This window comes from Carassius auratus, unplaced genomic scaffold (assembly GCF_003368295.1).
Source record: "Carassius auratus strain Wakin unplaced genomic scaffold, ASM336829v1 scaf_tig00008972, whole genome shotgun sequence".
Classification (NCBI taxonomy): Eukaryota; Metazoa; Chordata; class Actinopteri; order Cypriniformes; family Cyprinidae; genus Carassius; species Carassius auratus.
Window position 1 is genome coordinate 1 of NW_020523987.1, and position 23,277 is coordinate 23,277.

General features: G+C 38.3%; 1 protein-coding gene across 1 annotated transcript; it reads right to left on the reverse strand.

Moving 5' to 3' along the window:
- Positions 1-5: 5 nt before the first annotated feature.
- LOC113072356 (EH domain-binding protein 1-like) lies at positions 6-22,764 on the reverse strand (the record flags this gene model as incomplete). The annotated part of the gene is made up of 7 exons (XM_026245377.1): positions 6-58; positions 3,582-3,750; positions 13,957-14,097; positions 14,190-14,231; positions 15,736-16,614; positions 21,293-21,341; positions 22,527-22,764. Coding segments are annotated over 7 exons (1,571 nt in total), but the record flags the coding sequence as incomplete, so codon positions are not given.
- Between the last annotated feature and the right edge of the window lie 513 nt (positions 22,765-23,277).

Genomic DNA, 23,277 nt, shown 5'->3' on the forward strand with positions numbered 1-23,277 from the left:
TCTATATCACTCCTGCTCTCCTCATCCTCACCCTCCACACTTATCCCATCCATCATGTCTGCGAGCAAACAAAACAGGGATGCCCAAAAAAGAGGAGAGGAAAGAGACAGAGGATGTTAGTGAAGCATTGAGCATTATTTCGGTATTCAAGCGAGAAAGGAAACTTTGCACGTTAGTAAAGAGTCAGAAAAGCATTTGTTTAGACCCTTTTAGATGTTCAGGTAGTACTTCCTTAACAAAAAGTTTGCTGCCGTCACATTGGGTATGTGTGTGTTTGAGCTGAGAGAAATCAGGCAGATGGCTGAGAATGTCTGGCAGTAAGCTGAGCTTTGTATGTGTGTGTGTGTGTGTGTGTGTGTTGCATGGCAGATTTGGCCTTGACAGCAAAATCTCCTCCAGAGTTCCTCTTCCGCATCCACAGATCTGAATCCCACAGAGCCCTTGACAATACACACTCAATCCAACCACATCGATCTCTCAGTTATATGGTAACCAGAGCAGAGCTGTACACACGTGGAGTGAGAAATTAAATAAGAGACAAAACAAAGAGGAAAAAGGGCTGCACCATTCAGGTGGAAATTCTTAATGACTGATTTCTCATTCTGATCAATTTTAAAAAGATTGTGCTACTTAAAATGCAAGACAGTTGTTTTGTGATTACATATCAATATGACTATATAACTACTACTACTACTACTAATAATAGTTTGATTATTAATATTACTATAGTATAATTTATTAAAAATAATTGTCATTATCATTACTATTGTAATATTTCACTGTAAAATAAAAAAGTATTTAAGGAAAACCAAGTAATTTTTATTGGTACAGATTGACTGTAAAATTACAATTTAATCAATTTCTATATTTATTTTCTTTTAGTTGAAAAATAAAATCCATAAAAGTGCATGTTGCTATACCTTACAGCCTCATATTCATCTGTGTTCAATATTAAATTCGCTGTTCAACCTGATTAAGGTCTATTAGCACGTAATATAAGCTGGTTGTGTATAAAAACAACAGTTTCACTCTGAAAACAGCTTCACTCTGAAACGGTCACTGCACATACTTATGTAATTAAATCATAATCTTTGCAATTTTATTTTAAATACTTGACACATAATCTCCCTAGAAAAATAGCCCAACAACCAGAAATAAAAGAGCAAAAGAAAGAGTATGTTTCTTTTTCTTTCTCCTTAATGCTTTTTTTTAAATTTACTCTCACACACAGGGCAGTGCTAAGCAAATTCACAGAATACATGCAACTGGAGTTGGTGAAAGTTTTGCAGGTAAATGTTTTGCTCTACTCAGCTCGAGCTCTCTCAGAAATAGAGGCGAGTGTTTGTGTGTGTAAGTATGAGTATGTGTGTGTTGGTGGGATTATGCGTTCTGCACGAAAGGCCTTGTGCATCAAGCCTATATCATTTCCCTCCAACCTGATTTTTAACGAGTTCTACAATTAGCGGAGTTCAACAGCTCGAAAGGCCAAATAAAATTTTTTTTTACTCTCTTTCTTCCTCTGACCCGTTTTTCCTTCACTCCATCCATACACAGGTTTGTCTGTCTCTGCGGGCCGCAAAAGGTTTTCTGCAGCATTTCTGAGCCACGGTAAATGCGTGATTGTAGAGGAGGGAACACTATTAGGCAGACAGGGAGAGGATGAAGAGAAAATGGAGGGCGTCAAAGAGTGCGAGATGAAAGAGATAAAAGGAGAGGAATATAGTGTCTCCCCTTGAGCTGTGAAATGGTACACACGGACATGAGCCGGCACAGAATTAGGCACAGCGTCTAGCTCGCTATGTTAACACCTCGAGTATTAAACAAAACCTTGATGCGCCGCTAACACCCCTCTTCCTCGGCGTGAACGCACACTTTTAATTATACGCAGTGGCTAGCTACAACGCTAAGACCCCTTGGCGTAAACATGTTTAATAACACGCCACAGTTGGTTGCTATGCTAATGCCCCACTGGTCTCCTACTGGTTAACGTTACACTAACGTGTCGTCTCATTGTCCTGCAATGTGAAATAAAAGGACAAATGGTGGCTGATGATAACACAGGACTCGAAGGGAAAGCTGAGCTGAAGGAGACACTGTCTATAGGAGTCCTACATGGACAATGAGACACTGATTACCCGTCGTGGGTGTGTGTTATAATGACTGATGATGATTTAGGCCAAGTTGGCTTGTTGTGTATGTGTGCGTGTTGGTGCACAGGGCAATGTTTGTGGTAGCTAGAGTTCTCCTGATGCTATTTCTGCAGGATTATATGGGAAGTGACTGCCTGAACAAATGGAAGTGAAGCCCTCTGTGAACACCTCAAATTAGAGGTCAGAATATGTAGGTGTGTTGGTGTGTTTCTTAATGTAATGCTCCTTTGGGCCTTGAAAGCAGACGTGTTGGTTGCCATTATGAAGTGAGCAACAAAATCGCTTTTTAAGGGCTGAAAGCCACTAATGGACACACACACACACACACGGCCTTCTCTTAATGGACACACACACTGGAGCTTCATGACCAAACTAATTATCTTAGAAGCCAAACTCCTGCATTCAGCCTTAAGGTTATGAAATGTTTCACAATGTTCTCTAGCAGCCTGAAATAACAATGACAGAAAATGTGTTCAAGTTCAATACAATATTTTAAAATCATCAAAGAATTTAAATTCTGTTCAGTGTTATTGCAAGCTAAAACAATTAAAAATAATTTTAGTTCATTTATTAAAGCTGGAACACAATTAAATATAAATATTAGATTAAAAAAAAACGTAAAAACCTTAACTGAAATAAGTTGAAGTACTAAAATGACTAATATATATATATATATATATATATATATATATATATATATATATATATATATATATATATATATATATATATATATATATATATATATATATATATATAAGTAAACTAATACAAATTAAAAGTCAAATAAAAACAGAAAATGTAATACTGAAAATGCTGTTCCAAAGTTGTATGCCTTTATTTCTTTTGTGGAACAAGAATTTTTTGTCAGTATAATGAAAGTGAATTTGGTCCAAATGGGGTGTTGTTTTGGACTCAATTTACTTTCATTTGTACAGTTGAAACATTTTTTGAAATATCTTCTTTTGTGTTATGCAAAAGAAATAAACTTACACAGGTTTTAATTTTTGGGTGAACTATCATTTTAAGCCTCAAAATGTAAACAGTAAATTGTGCATACTGGGCGAAACAGCCCATGCTTTTAGGCACCTCATTAATTTTAATCAATATTTCATTCATTCCATCTTGGATGTTATTTTTTTCCAACAACCATGATGCAACGCATAATGAGGTTACCTTATTTATGAAGGATGTGAAGCTGCTTTTAGACTTCCGCCAAAACAAGGTAACGTATACCCTTGGGAGCATGTGTACACAGGCATCTCGCTAGGTTTTGATGCAAAGCTTATGTCCGTGGTATTTCAAAATTAATGCATGTAGATTTACGTGTGCGTTTGCATGCTTATGAAAAATATGCATGCATGCATGCTTGCATTTATGCATGGCGAGTGTATGTGCACTTTCGGCCTATAAAAGCCCCCCTGCACTCACCTCCAGCTGTCTTTGACCTTCCTTTTAAGTTGTTGCCAGCTGCACTACAGGCAATAGAGGTGGAGTCAGTATAGAGAGGCAGTTCAGCCATCTTTACTCCAGATCGAGCCTCTGCTATCAGCTGCCTGGCTCTCTCTCGCAGCTGCCTGCGCCGCTCTTCATCACGCTCCTGACACACACACAGACAGACAGAAGCGGAGGGAGAAGGGGGTTATTGAACGAGTGCCATCTCAAGTAATTGACAGAAATGCCATTTTCGCTCCTCTCTCTCCCATCAGATCAGACTGATAGCAGCTTTTTTTTACTAGTCAGGATGGAGGGTCTCTGGCACAGAGGGAGAGAGCAAGAGAGATTCACTGCACGGTTTATTTGTCATCGATTCTGTATAGGTCCAGACATAATAAACCTGAGATATTCACTGGAATGTGTGATGTGTGAATCAACAAGAGGTAGAGACAGAATATACAGTATGCATCAACTACTTGAACATGAATAGACAGATGTGGAAAAGAAAGTAGCAGACAATGATTGGGAAATGTCACTGGGTCGAAACTTGCATTACGTTCATTAGGAACATCAAATAGGGGTTTCAAGGGTCTGACATACAGTATAATCCATTTTTAATAATAGTTTGCCATATTGGACTTTTTGGTCATTTTGTTTAAAAGCATGATCTATTTAAGTCCACATGTCTTACTAAGAACAATTTATGCTTCTAACCACAGATTGAGAACTATAGTTCCAACTACACAACTTCAACAATATAATACTGGATGGTTATTATAGGCTTACAATTTTATGTAATATTCACAAAGTTGTAGTACCACTAGCACACTGCTTAGCATGATGGGTAGCCTGGCCCCACACACAGCAACATAAACACACAGACATGCACATATTTTCAGGATGGTAACAGGTTTCGAGAGCAAAGAAGCAGAGAGTGAATTATCCCAGTCGGTTACAAAAGTGTTAAGTTAATTAACCCAATTTCACCTGTTTTTTGTGGACACTGTTTGTCTGCAACCATTGTTGAGAAGGACAATGAGCAGAGACATGCAGATCAGGGAATCCCAGGAGCACTTTTTAGGAGTCCAGCCCCGAGGCCCTTGAGTATCGGGGTAATTTGAACATGCAAGACAAAGCTAAAGCCAGGAGCGCTCCTGCCAAAACTGAATTGTGTGTGCACTATGTTCTCGCAAAATTAATACATCTGCTCTAATTGGAGGATGGAACAGCCAATGAAATGGATGCAAATAAATTACGAAATCAACAAAAACAAACAAAACCACGTGTTTCTGTGAGTGTAACAAAATCTACCTGTATTGTATAATAATGTATGTATCGTTTGAACTGTGAGGCTTTTGCCCCGTGCTCCTCATACAATTTAACATAATATAATTGTCATTCTTTCTGCAGTTGAAGTCTAAAACGCCAAATGATCCGCTTAACCTTGCAGGTATCATCACACACAACCTTCGACACACTGTTTTACATATAGTGATTCAGGGTTAGGCCTGCCATTAGCACAGAAAATGAGATTCCTTGTGTGTGTGCGCCTGAAGGGCAGGATTACCACCAGGCCCAGTGTAAACTGCTTTCAGGAACTCTGGAAATGTTCTGTAATACTGTAGTCAAGGAAAATTAACAAGAGATGAAGAACAGCAGCAGACAGAGGAAAGGAAAGATGCGTCACTCCACACAGACTGTGCTGGAACATTTCACAGAAGCTTGTAAAGGGGCAGACAGACGCTTTATGAAGTTGGAAATGCATGGTACACCTGGAATTAATGCTGATTCACACTAAATGGATTATAACACTGATGGTGAAAGAAGCCCAGACATATGAATGCAGTTCAGTATTTTTTTTTTTTTACCAAGAATATTTACGTAAGAAAACAAAAATGTATTACACAATGTATTACATTTTCAGGCCTGTACTTTCATTATATTTCCACATTGATCATGACCATGGGAGCCTTGATTTTAGAACTCAAAGTCATTCAATTGCAATGGACAAAAAAAGGTTCTAGACGTATATTAATTAATGTTTCAACAAAATAACAGCAAGCAATACTTTTATAAGATTTACTAGATTATTGTTAATTTCTACATGTATTATTTTTATTTTTATTTTAAATGTATAAACTAATAAACTAGCAAATGCTGTAAAATAAATTTACTTAAAACGAACAAAAAAATACTACTGTTAAAGAACTGAAAAGCAATCTAACTGATTATTACAATATAACAAAAAATGTACTATTGTTAAATAATTTTACCTTCATGTAATGTGTTTTTTCTGTCATTATTTATTGTGATTTGTATAAATGCTTTTAAAAAATCATGCCAATAAAGCATTGAAAATCTGAGACACTGAAAGGAACAGTTATGAAAGTGTGAAGTCAAAATGCATGGACAAAAACAATTACTGAGAGACACAAATAGACTGCTCAAATGAATCAGATTTACAAACTGTGCAGAATAACCACTGTGGAACGATCCAATTCTACAGCAGCAATGAGGTGTAAAACTGTCTGTCCTCTTATGAAGAGATTTCTTTAATGACTCTCTCTTCAAATTGACTTCAAGTGGCTCTTCTTCAGCTACACTGAAGCTTGACCATTCAGTCTGGACTCTCCAACTGGGCTATGTTTGGAGTGAGAGAAAGAGGGAGAAAAAGGAAAAGAGAGGGGAGAGAGATCAGTGGCCCATCCAACCTCCCAGCTGCAGATCTCCAAGGATAATGAGGGGATCCACAAGAACGAGGGAAGAAAAAGAAAGTGAAACATCAGGGGTGGCAGAAATGATGACAAAGTCATATTGAAAGATGGAGAAGAAAACAAGGTGTGTTGAAAGGCTTCACTCTATCTTTTGGGAAGAAAAAAGCATTTAATGGAGGGCTTTCACCCTCCTTCTGGACAGGAGATCCATGGAGGAGAGGGGGTGGGCAGCAGAGCTGAAGCCCAGACAGAAGCACTAACAGTGGGCATGGGGTCCGGGTGGCTGCACCAGTCTGGCTGCTCTTTTGGAGGGGGCTGGAGGGTGGGTGGGGGCTCCAAGGGTGCAGCGAGCCATGGAAGGAGTCGCTCGGCTGGGCACACACACAGGATCAGGGCCCATGCGCTAACACAGCCGTGCCAGCCAGTCAGAGACGGTGCCAGCCAGTGAAGCACAAACAGATATATTTGTTATGACACACTGAGTGTGCAGAGAAGGGGAGGGCCAGGCACGGGCACGGGTGTGCGCGCGCACACACACACACACACACACAGCACAGCCAATCCAAAAGCCACTCACACAAATGTGTGAACTGATTTGAATCATTAGTAATTTATCAAGTCTGGTTCTGATTCCATGCATGATTTCATTAATGATTCTTTTCATAATTTTGAGGGAAAATGAATGGAATACGATCGGAAAACAATACTTTGCCCTCAGCAACCTGCACCTGCAAAGTCTTTTACAACACAATATAGATTTTTTAATTTTAGAGTATACATTTATCTATCAGCTTCAGCTATTAAAAATTATTATCAGCTTATTCTATTTATTTGCTTTATATTTAATTGATTTATACTCGTTTTATAATATAAATATTTTTTAAGTAATACAATACTAATATATATATATATATATATATATATATATATATATATTAAAAATACAATATGTACATAAATTTTATTGTAATATAGGAAATGATATGTTTATAGGTGTGTTTGAAGACTTTTCAAACATAAATGATTCACTTGAAAGTTGATTGCTGACAGAAAATAAGACGAGGCCGTGAAAATCAACATGTACCAGTTATAATTAAGAACCGTTTTTTGATTCCCAACCCCACTTGCCTATGAACTCATACAAACGGTAGACAAATATCCAAACCCAAATATTCTGTGCATTTACAAAAGCAATCAAATATGAATGCAATGTTTGAGACTTGTTCACAGAAAACGAAAACATTGCCACTTCAACGTCTCATCAACCCTCTCTCTCCGTCCTTCAGAAAGTGACCTGTGAAATAAAGAGACTTCCTTGTCCTCTTCACCTCCCTCTCTCTGCACGGTCTATCAAAACCTCCTCTCTTTTATTCTTCCTTCTCTCCTATTTCTGTCTTCTTTAAATGGAAAATACAGATCATCTATGATCTGTCCCCTGGCTTCGTGGTCTGTAATGAGAAAACTTCACCTTGTGTCCCCGGCCATTCTAAAGGAAGCATTCGGCTGCTCCTGTTCACAAATCCAATTATATGTAGTCGACAGAGAGAGAGTGCGAGCGTACAGAAGACGAAGCATTCGGTGGATGGACGGGGCAGCTTTTCTTCTGTAATGTGGCCTTTGCTTGGTGTTGAGGTGTCAACTTAAAATGCAAGTAGTTGAGCACCAGCTAATCCTACAGCAGCCTGCTTTAGCCCCCAGCCAAACGAGAGCGAGAGAGAGAGAGAGATGCCACCCTGGCCTTATCACTGGGCTGCAGATGTGGTTCCTGGATCAATGCACATACACCACGATCAATGCATTTGATAAAGAATTAAGAAGAAAACTGTACATGCTATCAAAGGCCGTTGTACATAGCATAATTATGCTTCTGCATGTGTGTAGATGATACTGGTGCGGTGCGAGGGTGAACAGATAAATAGAGAGATAGAGGTAGATGTCTTGCGGGCTACATAGCCTGCCCTTAGCAACCGGCTCACAAAAAAAACCCTCAAACAGTTACCAACCCATTTCGGAGGATGGAAGGATAAAGGCTGATGGGCAGGTTTGTCCCTCAGAAAGACATCTGGCATTTAACGTACAAGCATGAAGGCATCTAAGACATTCCCAAAACACTTATGGTGGGCATAAACAAAAATAACAATGTCAAGCATGGGATTACTACCAAACAAAACATGCTTATTTCAATTTATGACTGCAGAGAGCCAGAGGCTCTGTGCGTGTAGGAAGAAAACTTTCTCCTTTACATGACATCATAATTACCCAACAGAAGCATCCATAATGTGACGTGTTTCTGAGTAAAACAAGATATTTAGGGAGAAAAAGATCAGGCTGATCGGGAATTGGTCAGATTGAGAGATGAAGGGAGGGGGTTGAAAAAGAACAGGGCTTGGTGACATCAACTATAAAAGTTGTTGAAGAGGACGAGCAATTTAATACATTTCGTACTTTTTTTTTTATGTTCACCGATGTATTGTTCACAGTAACATGAACATTAAAATGAACATGAAATCAAAATCGACAAATCGCTCCATTGACTTTCCTTTTTTTTTGTTTTTCCAAAAAAAAATGTTTTTCTGCAGACTTGAAAGTAGTAATCAAAGAAACAGGAGAAATAGTAAAAGCTATTTCACATTTATATTTAGGGTTTTAATATATTTTAAAATGTGATAGAAAAATAGATTTTTCAGCTGTCATTACTTTAGTCTTCACTCTCACATAAAGCTTAATATGTCTTATATACGAACTGATTTTATTTACAACACTAACATATTTTTTTTTACATTATTTTATTTTTATTATTACTTTTGTGGACAGTGATAATTTTTTCAGCATTTTTTGACTAGAAAGTTTAAAAGAACAGCATTTATTTGAAAAATTGAATGCATCATTCATGAATTAAAATATTTTATTTCTACATTATATAAATGTTAAAAAAATAGTTAACCAACTAGTTGTGTATTGTTATAGTAAACTCTTATTCACCCTGGCTCCAATCTGGTATGTTACACGCAAATTTCACCATCCAATCAGTTTCTAAATAAACTGAATCAAGAATAAAAGCTTTCACTAGGTCAGTGAATATCCAGTCCAGCTCAGAAATACATCAGATTATGGATGAAAAATATGTTGCAGATAGCAATGCACAATCCAGAAAGTAAATAAGGTCATTTTTTTTTATTTATTGTTAACTTTAAAACTTTAAAAACTCTTAGTCTTTAGCAAGACTTGGAGCATGACCATTAAAAATGTATTAATGCAACAGAAAATCAACAAGTTATTGAAAAACGTTGTACTAATGCTTATACTTACTTTCTTTAATTAAAGTGTTCCGACAGACACACAATAGCTCCTAGCACTCTCTCTCTCTCTCTCTCTCTCTCTCTCTCTCTCTCTCAACAAGCACTTTTCAGTCCAACTGAAATAACTGGATTAATCAATTGCAATTTCATATCGAGATAAACTTAAACTTTATTGCTTTTATGATTCCTATTTTATTTCTAGGAGACTTATGAATGAGGTTAAAAACTGAAGGATGGCAGAAAAGAGAGAGAAAGGAATGAGGTAGTGGAAGAGAAGAAAGCAGAGGTCATTGCGTTGAAAAGAGAGACAGAGAAAAAGAGAGAGACAAGAAAAAAAAAAAAAAAAAAAAAAGAGGAGACAGCCCCACTGAGAAATGCCTGTGTGTGCGTAATGCCGGAGAGAGCAGTGGCTTGATCGTAACTCATGAAGAGATTGGAGGGGCGTCTCTCTCTCTCTCTCTCTCTCTCTCTAACAGCGTCTCTGTTCCAACCAAACGCTTTGATCTCCACACACATAGCCATTCAACTACCTTCTTTCCATTCTGTTTCATTAGACAGGAATCCGCCGGAAAAAGAAAGGTTTCCAAACTAAAAAGACAATCGGAATGCAGCACGAGAGCAGTCACGTCAGCATGTTAAAATGCATATGGAAGGAGCAGCCACGGTTCCTTTGAAAGTCTGAGGGAATCGTTTGAGGGCGTCAGACCCAAAGAACGCAGAACAAGAGGACGGCTGTGGCCTAATTGGCCCAATTAACTCCGAGTCTCTGGTGCTTGCTGGGACAATTGCTCTTCCCCGGGCCTTCCCACTGACTCTCACGCATCAGAGGCGGGTGGACGCTAACGTTTGTGGACTACAGAGAGAAAGAGAGAGATCACTGCTGTATGTGGAGTGTTAGTACTGACAACAGATTTACACAGGAAAAGCAACATATTTGATTACGTGTTGATTTCATGTCTGAAGTCACGGTTAAATGAGGCTGAAAGACAAACATGATAGAGGCCTCTAAACACACACGCACAAGCGCTCAGGGAGGCCACCACGAGTTCAAAGGTTCGCTCTATCTCTCTCTGAGAGGGAGGGTCACGGGTGGCTCTGAAAAGTCACCGCACTGTCACACAGAGTGGGAGGGAGGGCAGAGGATGAAGAAGAGAGTCAGGAGGGTGAAGCAGGGCCTCGTCGGGAAAAATCAAACACAGTCCAATTAAACTAATCATAACGAGCCAGTGAACACGAGGAAGCTCACCTGGAATCTTTTCCCTCTCTTATTCCTCCCCCTTCCCTGCTCTCTCTTTCTCGCCGTACCCTCCATAATTACCCTGGCCAAAGCGCTGTGAAATTACTGCACTGATCAACTAATGCTTGAGAAAATCTGAAGAAATGCACTGTCCCCTTTTTCTGCCAACCTCCCTACCTTTTTATGATTTAAAAGACTATATAAATAAAAATTATTTTTCCTTACTAACGCTCCCTCTCCTCCGCTTTCTCTTTATCAAGGACTGAAAAAGAAGAAAAAGAAGAGGGGAGATTCTCTTCACTTTATTTTAAAGGTCTTGCCTATGAGAGAGTGAAAACTGTGTCATAATGTGACTTCCACAAAATTTATTCATCTATCATGTTATAAAGATGCACAGTGTTAACATGGGACCAGGCAGTAAAAAATAAACTATGTGACAGAAACACTTTAAAATCTAAAATTGCATCACATCTTTCAGCTGTTGTCATGATGACACTGAAGCACTGCCTTGCCAAGTGGCTCAAAATAAAATAAGTTCAAACTTAAGTGCTTAAATTACCAATATACTTAAATTAAAGCTAAACGGAAATATTAACAAAAAGATAAGACAAAATTATTTAAACTTGATGTTAAAAACAAAAACTGAAAATGTAAAAATTAAAGCCTGTGATAAATACAGTATAGAATTAATCCTATAATAATATCTGCACCCACAGGAATAAGTTAATTCACCTAGAAAAATATGACCACTTCAAAAAAAGACTACGATTTTATAAATAAAAATGAAATAATTAATGTGCTTTTATTTACATACATTTAGTGATTATTGGAATCACTACGTGTGTTAACACCCCAATATCTGCCTTTGTTGAAAAATTGAGGATGAGATTAAATTATTTTGCTGAAGTCAACACTATGCCACAAATGTTGTCAATAGCACTTAACTTAAACCTGGAACATTCGTTTAAGAATTCATGTATGTGTACACTAGCATAAAGGGGGTGTTGTGATGCTGTGCTTTTTCTAATTTTTCATTAGTTAGCGATTTGCTCTCACCAGGGGGTGAAGACCGCGAGAGCAATTTAGAGGTTTGGCCCTAATGGATTGTGAAGGCCACCTACCCATAGTACAATGACAACTACTAAACAATCCTACTATCAAAGACCTAAACACACATATACACAGAGTAAGCAAAAAGTAGACGAACAGGAGACAGAAAGTAAAGCAAAGACAGAGACAAACAGACAGACAGAGAGAGAGACAGAGAGAGAGAGAGAGAGAGAGAGAGAGAAAGAGGGAAAATCTTTGGTGGCAAAGATCAAAGCAAGAGAGCCAATGCAGCACAATGGAGCACAATTAACATGGCATGTAAAAGAACAAGAGAAACACACACACACACAGAGCAGTTCTTGATGAGAGAGGTGGGCTCACTGATGGGCCCATTGAAATACACCACTGACTGAGGACAATGACTGGCCCGCTGGCCATCCAACACACTCTCACGCACAATCAAGTCTGTATGCTAACTCATGGTGAAAAATGCTTTATTTAAAAGACCCCTTTAATTTTTTTTGACAAAATGTTTAACTTCTATATCCTGCTGAAAGTTGAGGCAGGATATTACAAGGGCTAGTTGCTTTAGGAAAAAAAGACAATAAATACCTTAATATAATTTCATTTCATTTTATCTTAATGTCATGATCATTTATCAGCTGCCAGTAAAAGAAATCACACAGCATTTCGGCCAATGCTAAAGTGTGTGAATGAAAAGCTCACTGCACCCCAATGACCCCCCCCCCTCTCTCTTTCTCATCCATCCTCGCTTTCACCCCTCCATCTCTATCTCTGCTTTGAAAGAATGAAGCAAGTCTTAATTTAATTAAAATATTCCCTCTGCATGCTAAAGCGTAAAGTCTCTTCTTAGTGGAGGAGCTTCATGCAGAGGCCAGTGATAAGATAACAGGGCTTACTAATCAAAACAAGACATCAACTAATCTAATCTAAACCACTAACAATTACCAGCGCGCCAAGCCACGCTCCCTTTTGATCAATGTTTTCTATTAAAAAGTGAAACAATTCAATATTCCGGCAGGCTAATGCACTGAAGCCTCATTAGCACATCGTCCTTGGAAGGAGGCATTGTGAACGCACACACTGACGCTAATTTGTTGTTCATTTACAGGACAAGGACAATCTCCCCTTCATCAGATCACAGAGGACTTTTGTAGGAGAAAAGAAAATATTTTTCTTTGAAAAAAAAAAAAAAAAACGTAATTTACGGCAGCATCACAGTGAGGTGCCTTCTTGTTCCTGTTCTTTACTTTCTTATGCATTTCTTTCAAGAGCATCTCATTTCCTTTTAAAAATTCATACAATGAATAAATCCGCCATACACCAGATATTTCATCATGTTCTGAAAACCCCTCCCCTGTGGCTCTGTATATGCCACTGCGTTTCTTCCTCTAAAACAGGATTTCAGGAGAGCTGAAAAGTTATTTGGATGTGGCCTGAGCTTTTCGACGTCAAGTGTCAGCCGTCCTGCAGTACCGAGCTCAGCAGAGCATGTTTATTTAGTGTTTCATGTTCTCTGACTGGTCACTTCCTACATCACTACCTGGAGTCCTTGAGTAACCCTTAAAGACCTGTCCTGTGTGAAATGAGAGACACTAGCATGCAGGCTCTGGGCTACAGAATAATATTACTCTCTATTACTTCCTGTCTGAGAGGACAGAGGAGCATCCTAAGAGGAGCTGGGAACAGTGGTAAGGACTTACTATGCAGGTGTATATGCACTTGGCAATACCCTTTTCGGAATTTTGGGGAAATTCATGACACATATGAACTGGCAGCATCTGCTTCAGGGTATGTCTCTCTCATTGATTCTTCCTACCTCCATGACTGGGTCCAGCAACATTGTAGTTTTGAATAGATGACCACAAGATTCAGACAAGGGAGAACATAAGTAAGACGGTGGTGTCTTTCTTATGTATATGCGTGTATATAAACAGTCATTGCCAGAATGATTGACACCCTTGGTAAACATGATCAAAGGCGGCTGTGAAAATAAATCTGTAATGTTAATCATTTTGATTATATATATATAAAAAGTGTGAACTCACATCAATAATCTGTGGAGTGTGTGTGGGTGACTGTGCATTAGTGGTGCTTTTGTGTCCAGTCTTCATGGCAGCATCTCTACGGGCCTGTTCCAATAGCAGCCTGGCCCTCTCCTTCAGCTCCTCTTGACGAGACAGAACCTTCTGCAATCCAGAGAAAGAGATTTTATTAAAAATCTGAGTGTAACCAAGTTTCACTTTGTAAAACCACTTTGTATAGCCATGATCTGTTTCACCTTCTCTTCACTGGTGTTAGACACTGCGGTAGGTACAACTTCCTGAAAAAAGAAAAAGAAAGCATGACATAAGAACAAATCTGTGGATGTCCCATCACCCTATATGTTGTAAATCAGATTAGCATCTTCTCCAAACGCTATCAGCTTTGCGCTCTCATTACGGGCTCCAGCAAGCACCTGATTGGCTGATTGGTACGGCAGTGATTCTGACAGCTGAGAGGAGATAGAGTGACTTTTGCTCCTGATCACCGTAAGGGATCTACACTGTGCAACACATTTAGTAAAACAACCAAATCAGTCACCAACAAACTTAAGGTGCTGCAAACTGTCGCAATGGTAACGCACCTCTCATGTCAAAGCTGAGGCCTTGATGACATGTCAAAATAAAATCAGGACAGATCTCAGCTGGAAAGTTATTCAGTGGAAGGAATGACAGTGATACATGGCGAGAGTGTGATAAAAGTTGTGCTGCAATACCTGCAAGTGTGTGTGTATGTGTGTGTATAAATATATGTGCTGTATAGATGAGGAGAGGCTCTCATGCGGAACATGCTATAACCCGTGTCAGTATTAGAGCTGCAGGCGGGACGGCCCGTACATAATGACATGCCACTCCGAGTGACATGCGGCTGCTGTCTGTGCCGATCAGACGTATCACAAAATAGCAAAAATAGCAAACGTAAAAAGCTTCAAACAGCTTTATGTGCTTTGATTTTATATGGCAGCTTTTCCCATTTAAGCTGTAACTGCTTTTCTGTTGGAAGTGTTCAGGGAATTATTCATTTAACATGGATATATGTTTGTTACTTACAATCATGTGTATTTACAGTGGGTACCTCCCTTTAAAATAATTACATTTTATTGCTTTGCAGCCTGAAATGAAGATGAACACAGTTTTTGTTTTACCCAGCTGTATTTACTCACAGCTCACAGCATACAGTTGGATAAAAACGAAAACTGTGCCCATCATCATTTCAGGCTGCAAAGCAACAAAATGTGATTTTTTTCTATACCTGCTGTATGTTTGACGTTGGTAATTCTTACTGCACAACAGGGTTCTCCCACTTTCTGACTAATGAATTTTCATAATGTTTCCATGATTTTTCCAGTCATTCGTGATGACTGTTTTAAATATGTTTTTACATGACACACACAAAGTATCATTTCTTATCAATTAAATATTTTGAGTATAAACAGAAAGTATCAATAATTAGCCTGGACATTTTTTGAAATTCCTTGATATTTTCAGGTTATTGAGAATCTTGGGAACCAGCGTTGTGTGTGACACTGAAAAAAATGTATTCCAATTCAACTCCAGCAATTTAATTGACATTAAACTGAGGTAGCATATAAGATATAGAACTACAATTTAAATTAAAGTTAAATTAGTTTAAACTGAAATTCAAAGAAATGTATATGACAAAAGAATTTGTATAATGGGATTTTTAACCAGAAAAAAAAAATGGACGGATGGACAGATAGATAGATAGATCATTTTGCTCAGACGTATGTGAATATGTAAGCATGCTTTTGTTTTGACATTTACCTGTGTGAGTTTAGCGGGTGTGTGTGTGTGGTTGGTCTGGGCACTGCTGTCTGAGGTGCTGTCAGATTCAGAGTGGCGCAAACTTGCTCTCTTCTTCTTGATAAGATCAGTGTCTCTGTTATATGTGAAGCCCAGTTTGTGCGTGTTTGTTAAAGAAGACCCGGTCTGCCACCTGGGTGAGCCAGATTCAGTTAGTCTTTCGCCAGGGTGTGGGGTCTCGTGCTGCTCCCTGGAGTCTCTGGTGTCAGCAGCGGTCAACCCACCCGACTGCCCGCTCTCCTCTTTTCTCTCCAGCCTGTGAGACAGGTCCCCCATGTCCAGTGTATCAGCTTTGAGGAGTTTTTTCTGTTCTGCAGTGGGAGGTTGGCTGGTGGTGGTCTCCAGGATGGTTCTGTTGCTTTGGGCGGGTCGTAGGTGAGGATCAGTGACGGTTGGAGCTGCTGAAAAGTCATGGTCTGTCGTAGACGCCCGTAAAGAAGGAGCTACATCTTTTAGAACTTCCCCTGGGGAGGTGGATAGGGAACCAGATCCTCCGCCTGTAATGACTGACTTCACTTCCTGCTCTTCTTTAACAGCATGGCCACCATTGGTTTCGGCAGCACCCTGATTAGTGGGCTCAGGGTGAATGTCGTTAAGTTCAGCGTAGAACTTGTCTTGGTCGATAGAACTGTTTGTGTCTGTTTCGAAGTCTCCAACTTTGTATGTGCTACGACTGCTGTTGGCTTCGATCTGCACAACATTGAGTTCTTCACCGCTGAAATGTGCCCGGATCTGATACAGGTACGTCATCACCGTCAGTTTATCCGGGATTGCCAGCAGAACCATGTCAGATGGCTCCAGAAGCCTAGAGATTCCCAGACTGGCAAAGCCATCATATGCCTGCATACACACACAAAAAACAGATGTTTAAAATAAAACATAGAAAATAAAGGATTGTATGAAATGAAATGAGTAAATAAAACAAGAACTGGTGGACCAAAAAAGAAGGACTAACTGAAGAATAAAAAGGAATGGTTTATTTCAGTTGTGTCATTCCTTTGTTAAACTAAACTAACCTAGAATAAATCTGTCGACCCTATAATTCATCAAAATAACTAAAAAATATATGGGTCAGACAATAATTGTTAAAAAAAAAATAAAAATAAATAAATAATTATTAAATTATAAATAAATGCATAAACAAAAGAATATATGACTGAATGATCAATAGATAGTATGATAGATAGATACAGTAAATCATTTATTTTTTTAAATAAATAAAACTTCATAAAACATTCATTAAATTAAATAAAAACACTATCATTATGTAAAATTAAAAGTAAATAAGTAAATAAATAAATAAATAATCTGGATCAGTCTATAAAGTTATATATATATATATATATATATATATATATATATATATATATATATATATATATATATATATATATATATAATAAAGTTTTTTTTTCCAAAAGAAAAAAGAAAAAAAAAAAGATGCAAGTCTTCTACAGATTTATTTATCAAAGTCAGTTATTATATTTGGATTTAACTGGGTGTTTAATTTGGACTATTTAATGTAAAGTGTAAAGTCAGGGATAAGAGAGAATATGGCTGGGTGTCAGAAGAAAGGGAAGGATGAAATAAATAGGAGCTGGGATGGGTAGTGCATTAGATGAAATAAAGGTGAACGGGTGAAAGGGGACAACGGTGGAGACTGAGGGGTGAAAATGAATGGTTGGGTGTAGGGTAAAAGGGTAAACTATAAGCTATAGAGTGAGACGGAAGGCCAATGTACAGTATGGGATGAAGGAAAAAGGGAAACACAGGGTAAAGGGTGAAAGGCAAGAACAGGGTTTGTAGGATGATGGGAGGGAGAGGCAGTTAGGGTGTAGGGTGCATGCAGGAATTAGATTTGGGATAAGACAAGCTGGGATCAGTAGAATGCGGGCAGGCAGTGACAGCTAATGTCAAGGATGGTTCTCCATGATAAGAGAGCACGATACCAAGAAACACTAAACTAATCCTGCCTCAGTCTTATCACATACATCTCCCACTCGCCCTCCTTCCATCTCTCTCACTCTCTCTCTCTCTCTCTCTCTCTCTCAGTGAGTATAATTGCACTGATTTGTCCGGTTGAGGAGAACAGGCAGATAATCAAACAGCCAAACTCAATCCCTGATCAGGAGATAGACGGAAAGAGAGAAATGGAAGGAAGAAGTGAAAGTAAACTGGCTGACATTATCGCGATAATCCACCGAACGAATGAAAGAAAAGTTACTTTCTCCTCTCTTAAGAATTTGCGAATACAACCGTATAAAGAAAAGCCTACAAATTAACCCTTATGTCTCGGCCTCCCCCTGATTGGCTTTATCAGAGTTGAGCGAATTTCACTCTGTTGACAAGTGTTGAGTATTGTCTCAATCTCTGCCATTTACCCATCTACTGACTTTATCAGGTTTGTCCCCTTTATCTGTGTGAGTGAGAGAGAGAGAGGAAGCAAGAGAAAGGGAGGGGAGGGATAATCAAAGGGAAGCCGATTCTCAATTTACAATTAATCACATCTTTCTTTCTCTCGTGCCTTCTCTTTTTCCTGTTTGCTGGAGGCTAACAATAACGATGGTTAAGCAGAGCTTTGCAGAGCGAGGGAAATGTAAGGTACAGACAGCTGAATAGAAAAAAAGGGAATGAATAAGGGTGGGAAAACAAAAAAAGTCTGCAGGTATATGTTGTTTGGGTTTTAGCTCTAGAAAAAGTGTGTACAATTGGTGGGATGAATGAAACTAAAGTGTCAGATTCCTATACTTTAGCTACATTCACACTGCAGCTGAATGTGGTCAAATCAAATTAGTATTGTTCATATGTAAAATAAAAAATAAATAAAAGAAAAGCAAAACCGTTTGTGATCAGACAGTATTTATAAAATAAGTATAAACAAAACATGAAAGAATTCTATGCTCACCAAGTCTGCATTTTTATATTTATTAAAATGACAGTAAAAAGATAATTGCAATTTAAAATAACATGTTTTCTATTTTAATGCATTTAAAAAATACATTTATTCCTGTGACAACAAAGCAGAATTTTCAGCAGACATTACATCAGTGTCACATGATCCTTCAGAAATGATTATCTGAAAACACAAATTTAGTGCTGAAGAAACATTTCTTCTTACTCTCAGTGTAGAAACTGAAACTCGAGTTACATTTTTTCCAGGATATTTTGATGAATACCAAGTTCAAAAGAACAGCATTTATTTGAAACAGATGTATTATAAATCATTATAAATGTCTGTACTGTCAACTTTAAAAATGTCTTTTTTTATAATAGCATTCATTTATTTAAAAAATGAACGTAGTGACCCCAGACTTTTTAACAGTAGTGTATAAAACATATACTAAAAATAAAGGGTAAGGAAAAATAGTGAATCAAATCATTCATTTTTACATAGATTACAAAGAGTGTATGTATTTATTTACAGAGAGCATCAAGCTCCCTTTGAGAAGGAAAAAAGGAAACAAAAAGGGTGTCTCTGTCTCATTGCTTCAGACTTCAAAACAACAAATCATGTTTGATTAAAATAATTGCACCATGTAAACAGCAGTTTGTGTGCAAGTGCGTGTGACCAAACACATCCAGATGAATTAAGGCCAAAAACACGCTTCTGATGTACTTGCATAACTACAAAAGCCATTTATTCAACTGACAGTAATGCTGTTTGCTCTCTATCTGTGTGTAAATGATGCAGCGGCACTAATAACCCGTGTGAACTGTGCAATTGTGTGTTTAAGACGTTCCCTTCCTGTTCCGGACTGTCAGCCCCTCCCCTGCGCCAAACGGACAATGAAAAGCGTTTTGTTTTGTGAATGACATCGCTGAATGATTGACAGGTATCCATCGCTGTCAGTCACACACACATAACCAGAAGGGCTTTCCCCCCATTCGCACATTTATCGAGGAACACATACACGCACGTGCACACAGATCAGATATCATGGGAAATTACTGCTGGTCTCTCTCTAGACACACACACACAGAGAAAATAATTCTTTTCACTGCCTGTATGACCAAACCGTCCTCTCCTCTCCCCTCTGCTATTGATTGCTCTTATCTGTCATATTTCAATAGAGATTAATGCAATCACGGCTGGGCCAGAGAGGGTTGCACTGATTCTATCACATGGAAATGAATGCAGTTTATATAAATGTGGGTGTTTGTGGCTGTATAGAGAGGGCTCTTAACCTCCTCATCCTGGATAGTAATTTATTGTTGAATGACAGTGAGAGGATGCACTCTTCACTTGTATTGGAGAGTGAAAACTTTGTATATAATAGTCCCAGAACAAGAGAGAGCAGGAAATGAACTCAGGTAGTGTCTGCAGGTATTGAGTGTAGGGTAAAGTGATGACAGATGAAAGGAACATAGGGAAAGGAGAGAGTGAGGAGCACATTTAATACACCTAATAAAGTCTAAATGGAGTTGATCTGAGGGCTGAAATAAAAGTTAATCTGCAGCGCTCCAGAATACAGCTATCGTTCAATGGAGCGGAATTACAGAGGAATTACGTTTTATACATCCACAAATCCAAATAGATTCCAAATAAATCCAGGAAGCAACTCTTCAGCAAATATACATTTGCTCTGTATCGTGTGCTGCTGTGCATTGTGTGTGTGTGCGTTTTGAGAGAGAGGAAGAGAGATGCTTGGAGTAATCCTTCTTGGCAGAGCCACCTGGCGGTTTATTTAAACAGGCATTTGAGAGCTGACCGCAATATTCACACCTTCCTTGCTCTCTCTCAATTCAAAGCTCATTCGTCATGCACATCCCACTGAATATTCCTGAATGGATGGAACAAGGTATAATGTAAAACAATAATGAGAGAAAGAGGAAGAAAGTCAATAAAAAAAAAAGTAAAAGGAGGAATGGGGAGGGGGGTTTGCAGTGCAGCAGCCTTTTTTTTATTATTATAAAAAATCCAGTGTCACATGATCGTTCAGAAATCATTCTAATATGCTGATTTGATGTGGATCAAAGTGCATTTACTGTGTTCATATAAAAACTATTGTTAAAAAAGAAAAATAAATAATAATAATATTTCTAAAGTCTATAAGGGCTTGGGTTTGGTGTAGCGTTTATAATCTATTTATACTGCTTAATTTAAAAAAAACAAAAAAAACACTGAAGTTAATAGGAAGTCTGCACAAGTATATTTACAAGTATATGTGTGTGTCTGCTGTTAGAGCTTTCCTCTAAGTGTGTGATTAACATCCCTTTATTTCTCTTCCTTCCTTCCCTCCCTCTCTTTCCTTCTCCCTCTGCGGAGAAGCCTGTAAAGTTCATTTATAGCATGTTTATGAATTATTGATGCTATCTTATGACTCCCAGGTGACTCACTCCATCCACACAAACACACACACTCTTTCCTTTAGTGTCGGCAGGGGAGCCGCATTCTGAAAGTGGCAATTAGAGAACGCTGGGTGGGAGTGAATCAGAGTTATAACAAAATAAATCACCTATGAGGAGGATTACTGATGCACAAACAAACCAAGAGAGGAAGAGAGTGTGTAGCATTTACCTTTTTGTTGTTTTCTTTAATATCTTGAGGATTGAGAGCCTTGTAGTCACTAGGAAGGAGGAAAGAACAGCAAGAGAGAGAGAGAGTTAGCTTTAAAAATGCGTCTCATGTAATGGCTGTAACATGCAATTTCACAGCTCTGCAATCAACACAACTAATAGAGTGTGTGTGAGTGCAAGCAAAATTAGTCACACACACACAACCTTTTACGCGACCACTCAACACATTAAACGTTTCATCTCTCCTTCTCCATCACACTGCCCACTGTGTGCCTGGGGTCTTTCCTCTTCAACAGGGAAAACAATAGTGGGTAACTCTAAAAATGGACAATATCCTACATTTTGCTTATATCATAATAAGCCTCAGCATTCACTACATGTCATTCAAAACCTTGATGTGGGTTGTGTACTGTTCCCTGGGGCACAATGTGCTTTAAAAGCCCTCTGAGGAATTTCTCCACATGAAACAGCATTTATAAACACACTTCACTTCTGTAACAAGCCATATTTTTAGTTAAACTGCATATTAATCTGATAATACTGAACATTTTATTCAGTTTGATTCTATCTTGCATTCTTGCATTGCACACAATTTTTTTATGTCAATGAATGTAAATGTTTCATAAAAATATCAAAGATAATAAATCAGTCAATGTCTTCCTTAAATAGATGGCGGACAGATTCCTGGTACTTTAGCGTATGCTAAACCCAGAGGGCGGTTGGCCGTGGGGCTGTCAGCACTGTGATAAATCTGCTGTAAGTGTAGTAATTAAGGAGGATTTGAGTCATTCCTGATGAGACCAGAACACAGAAATGTTCAGAAATAAGACAGAGGGATTAAAAAACTCTCCATAATAAACCATATTAGACCCCCCACACAAAGTGAGAGAGATAGAGGTGAATTAAAAGAGGTGTGTGTGTATACAGTTTAGGGCTGTCGCTATTAATTATACAGATGTTATAGAGTAATCTGATGATTATTTTGATCAAAGGCAACAACTGAAAATCATACACTCACCTTCCAAACCTCTATGACCTTCTTTCTTATGTGAAAACACAAAAGACAATATTACAAATTTAAATTTCGGGAGAGGTATACCTTTAACGTGGGGTAAGTTGAGTCAGCACCCCGTGCTCTAAACTTAGGTCCTGCTGACTGAACCACCTAAAGAACCATTTCCTGTGTGTATGACACTTGTATAAAAGTGTGTAGTGTCATGAATGTGCATGGTTACATTAAGTCTGGTCTGAAGTGGTGTAACAGGGCACAGAATGCCAGTCCGTTCCTCCAGGAAGTGGTGAAGTTGGTGATTTTGACGCCTCTATAGTTTTTCGTTACCTCACGGCACCAGGCCAACAGGGACTGACTTGCATTCGGCCTCCCACCAAGAACAGGACTAGGAATTGGACTGGGCTGTAGAGAAGGAGAATGAGAGGGAAGGATGTAGTTTGAAAAAGAGAGATTAATATGTGCTATTGACATTAAAATAAAAAAAAATGGAAATGAACATACTCAGAAAATCACAGGACTATTTACTTAGCAAAACACTAATATAAATGTTCTAAAATATATTCAATATTCAATGTCTTTTCAGTTTCATTATACACTATAGGAATGTGTTGCATAATGTATGAAGAAACAAAGGAAACGAATTAGAGAAACACAACTTGTAATTTACGGAAACATGAAATTTACACTAAATTACACACAACTCATTTAGCCCAAGCTTTGACCATTTTTCAAATACAGACTTATTTTCTCTATCTCACACACATACACACTTATTATCCCTCTTTTCTTCAAAAGTCCTAAATTCCAATCAAGAACATCAGATCCAAGCCATCCCTCGCCAATTAGCTTTGTAAACTAAGCTTTGTTAAATGTCGCTTCTGTTGAACCCTCTGTCTAATTTGAACAAACACACACACACACACACACACACACAAACACACAGAAAAATGCATACAAAAGACTTACATGCTCAT